Below are 3,448 nucleotides of genomic sequence, written 5' to 3' on the forward strand. Positions count from 1 at the left end.
AGGTTCCAATGTGTTTGCTCCAAAATGATTCGAATGCGTTTTTCGCGAATCTCACGTTATCTGCAAAAAGAAATACGTACCTTGATCTAAAAATCAAATTTCAAAGCAATACTAATTTATTTATTTTGAACAGGCGGAGATATCTGTGTTCTTCCCACAAAAGTCTGCAGACACTCAAATCACATACACAACACATGACCGTTTTGCTACTCCGTGCGACAACCCCTACCCCCCCCCCCCTCCCTCCCTCCCCCAACACACACACGTGTGGTTTTGACACTTTCTTTTTCAACTCAAAAATAAAAATGTCAAAATCACACGATATGATTAAAAAAACGTCAAGCCGCACGCGACACGATGAATTGTACGTGTTGTTTTCCTTGCACATATGGTCAGTTCCAATCGCACGCCCAAGAGAGCTGATCTTGCCCGCCTAGGCGTCCACATCCAGAGCGCAGACGCGGCATTAACAGTCCGTCGATACACGCGGATCTTGCCAGCTCCGACCGATTAATCCACCGTGTCCGTCGCAAATCCCCTGCCATTTTCAATTAATTTCTTCAGAAAAGGAAACGCGTGAGCTAGCTCGCTCACACGCACGCACGTACTGTAAATCCCATCCCAATCCGCTCTCCTCTCACCACGGCGGCTCAAAGAAGACGATCGCCAGCATGATTGTGTGCAACCCACAGAAGATTTGGTTCCCAAGTATAGCGCCGAGCGTTAACGGGCAGAAATCTTGGCAGCATCCACAGGGGATCCGGCGCAAGGAGAAGGAATTAAAGCGGGGGAATTCGCATGAATGGCAGACAGCGCACCCGTATCGCGACCGATCCCTCCGGCATCAATGCTGAGATAACAGCTCACTTTCCCGTCCGGGGAGTGCATGCCGCCGCGCCCCGGTTTAAATACGAGCGCCTCCGCGTGCGTGCCTGACTGGATTCATCTGGAGGAGGCCGATCGATCCATCGGTCGAACGGCGGCCATGGCGAGTGGCGGCGGCGGAGTGATGGCCGGGAAGAAGAGGAAGTCCGCGGAGATGGGCCGCGTGGACGTGCCGGCGAGGCGGGAGCCGCGGCGCGGGCTCGGTGTGGCGGCGCTGGAGAGCATCAGGGCGCAGCTCGAGACGGCCGAGAACTTCTACGTGTTCCCGTCGCTCGCAACGGCGGCGGCGGCGGTGGCGCCGCCTCCGACGCCCCCGCTGCCGTCCCTGCTGGCCGGACACGTCGCCGGCGTGCGGTTCGACCCGTATGTACGTGCCCGGCGCAAGGCGATCGATCATGGCCTAATCATTTTACTACATTTTTACTCATCGTGTCGATCGTGGCGATGGGATGGCATAATTTACGTGCGTATGTGTTGCACACACAGGTCGGAAATGGAGGAGCGCAGAGGGATTACTATCCTCACTACTACGGCGGTGAGCACTACACTTTGGCACGCAGGTACATACACACATGAACATGCATACACACACCTGTTCTTCAAATTCAGTATGTAATTTACATTTATATTTCAAATTAAGTATGTAATTTATATTTCAAATTTAGCATGTAATTTACGTGTGTGATGTACACAGTTTACACATGTGCTGTACACACACAAACATGCATAACCTGTTCTTTAAATTTGGTATATGCAGTTTGCATTTCAAATTTAGCATGTAATTTACGTGTGTAATGTACACAATGTACGCATGTGCTGTACACACACACATACGTGCATAACCTTTTTTTTATTTAGAATATGCAATTTACATTTCAAATTTAGCATGTAATTTACGTGTGTGATGTACACAATTTACGCATGTGCTCTACACACAATCTATTTTCCCCCCTTTGCGCTCACCCTTGTGTACATTGCACATCGGCAGGTACATGCAGCAGCTGCAGGCGTCGAGCGGCCAGCCGGCGCCACGCCACCATGATCACCACCATGCATGGCAGAGCAACGCCGCGGCCGTCGCTGCGCCGGCGCCGCCTGTCTTGGAGCGGGACCACCGTCGTCGAGCCCAGGCGCACGGCGGCGGCCATGCGAGGAAGCCTCGTGTTGCGTTCGTGGACCTTGTCGACTCCGATGAGGAGGATGGCCGCGGCAGCGCCGAAGAAGAACTGGACCTCGAGCTCAAGCTCTAGCTGATACGATGATTGAGATAGAACACGATCTTTTTACCTTGCTGGTTTGGCCACTTATTAGCTGCTCCCGTCCGACTGAAACGATGGACGGATTCTTTAATTTGTTCTTTCTGCATAGATCGAGGTTGTAGCAGTGCAGACTTCCTGTGCTGTGTAGTCATGTACTGTACGTATGTACACATGTTCACGCCCCTTTATTATTATTGAGTAATAGCCGTATGTCATGTGTTTTCTAGCTGGTTGATTTCGTGTGTTTCTCTGTGTAGTATACAACTTTTTATGTGTTGATTTTTTTCCTTTGGTTAATTGATGAAATAGCAGGTTTCTTTGTGTTTATTTCGGGCTACATATTTAACTCGATTGTGTTCGTGTGCTTCTTTTTACCTTGTTAGATGTTAGATAATTCTTGTCTCAAACTCTATGCGGCGGGAGGTCATTTATATCATGATAGGGTACATGTTATCTTAAAATCAAATTGGTAGCGAGTTTGTCGAATTGAAAGTGACGCGGTAATGTTTTGGTGCATTGGAGTTTCTACTTGCAACTTTGTTTGATAAATGAAAATGAACCAAGTCTAGACATACAGCATAAAATGGCTTGGATAAACACCAAAGGAAATTTAAGATCTAGGCAATCCACAATTCATTAAAGGGTGAAAAAAATTGAGGGGATAAAAAGAGTAATTGGTTATCGTGAAATAGTGCATTAGTGAAGTCAGTGGTGATGCTAGGAATCCAATTATGTGTGGTCAACTGAATGTTGTGCAATCAGGTGTATGCATTCACAAGATTTTTTGGCATGATTTCTTTTTTTTTTTGGCATGATTTCTACTTGATGTATTTCGCTTTTGTAAAAAGCTGTGTAGTCAATTGACTACCCAGCTCAAGTGTGGCTTCGCCACTGAGTGAAGTTGAGATGAATGCTTTTGCAAAGGATTGGTATACTTCAACCATGCTTTTAAATTTTTGGTTTGCTTGAGATGTGATATAGCACTCATCAAACGACGACACAAAACTGAAGGTATTCAAACATTGTGGTGAATGGGAGTTTCAGCAGAGAGCCACCTTCCATAGCAAGAAAGCAGCCTCATGCACTTTCAGTTTATGGTGTTGGATGTTCCCCATATTTTGTTTATCACTCACTAATCCACCAATGGACACACACATCCACTACTGCCCATAGTTGCTTGCAGAACCTCAGAAATGTAATGTCCTGATGGAGAGACTAGAGTCAAGTGAACCTGGGGGCGATGCATAGATTTAGTCGGACTTCGGTTGAACAAATTATGCATTTTCCATAGAAAGTCCACTTAG

The 3,448-nt window shown here is 47.2% G+C and overlaps 1 protein-coding gene across 1 annotated transcript; it reads left to right on the forward strand.

Moving 5' to 3' along the window:
• The first annotated feature begins 560 nt into the window (after positions 1-560).
• On the forward strand, positions 561-2,322 carry LOC123116445 (uncharacterized). The gene is made up of 3 exons (XM_044537401.1): positions 561-1,252; positions 1,372-1,445; positions 1,874-2,322. The coding sequence occupies exons 1-3, from the start codon at positions 887-889 to the stop codon at positions 2,133-2,135; spliced, it is 702 nt and encodes a 233-aa protein (XP_044393336.1). The 5' UTR covers positions 561-886; the 3' UTR covers positions 2,136-2,322.
• The last annotated feature ends 1,126 nt before the right edge of the window (positions 2,323-3,448 follow it).

Source organism: Triticum aestivum, chromosome 5B (genome assembly GCF_018294505.1).
Source record: "Triticum aestivum cultivar Chinese Spring chromosome 5B, IWGSC CS RefSeq v2.1, whole genome shotgun sequence".
Classification (NCBI taxonomy): domain Eukaryota; kingdom Viridiplantae; phylum Streptophyta; class Magnoliopsida; order Poales; family Poaceae; genus Triticum; species Triticum aestivum.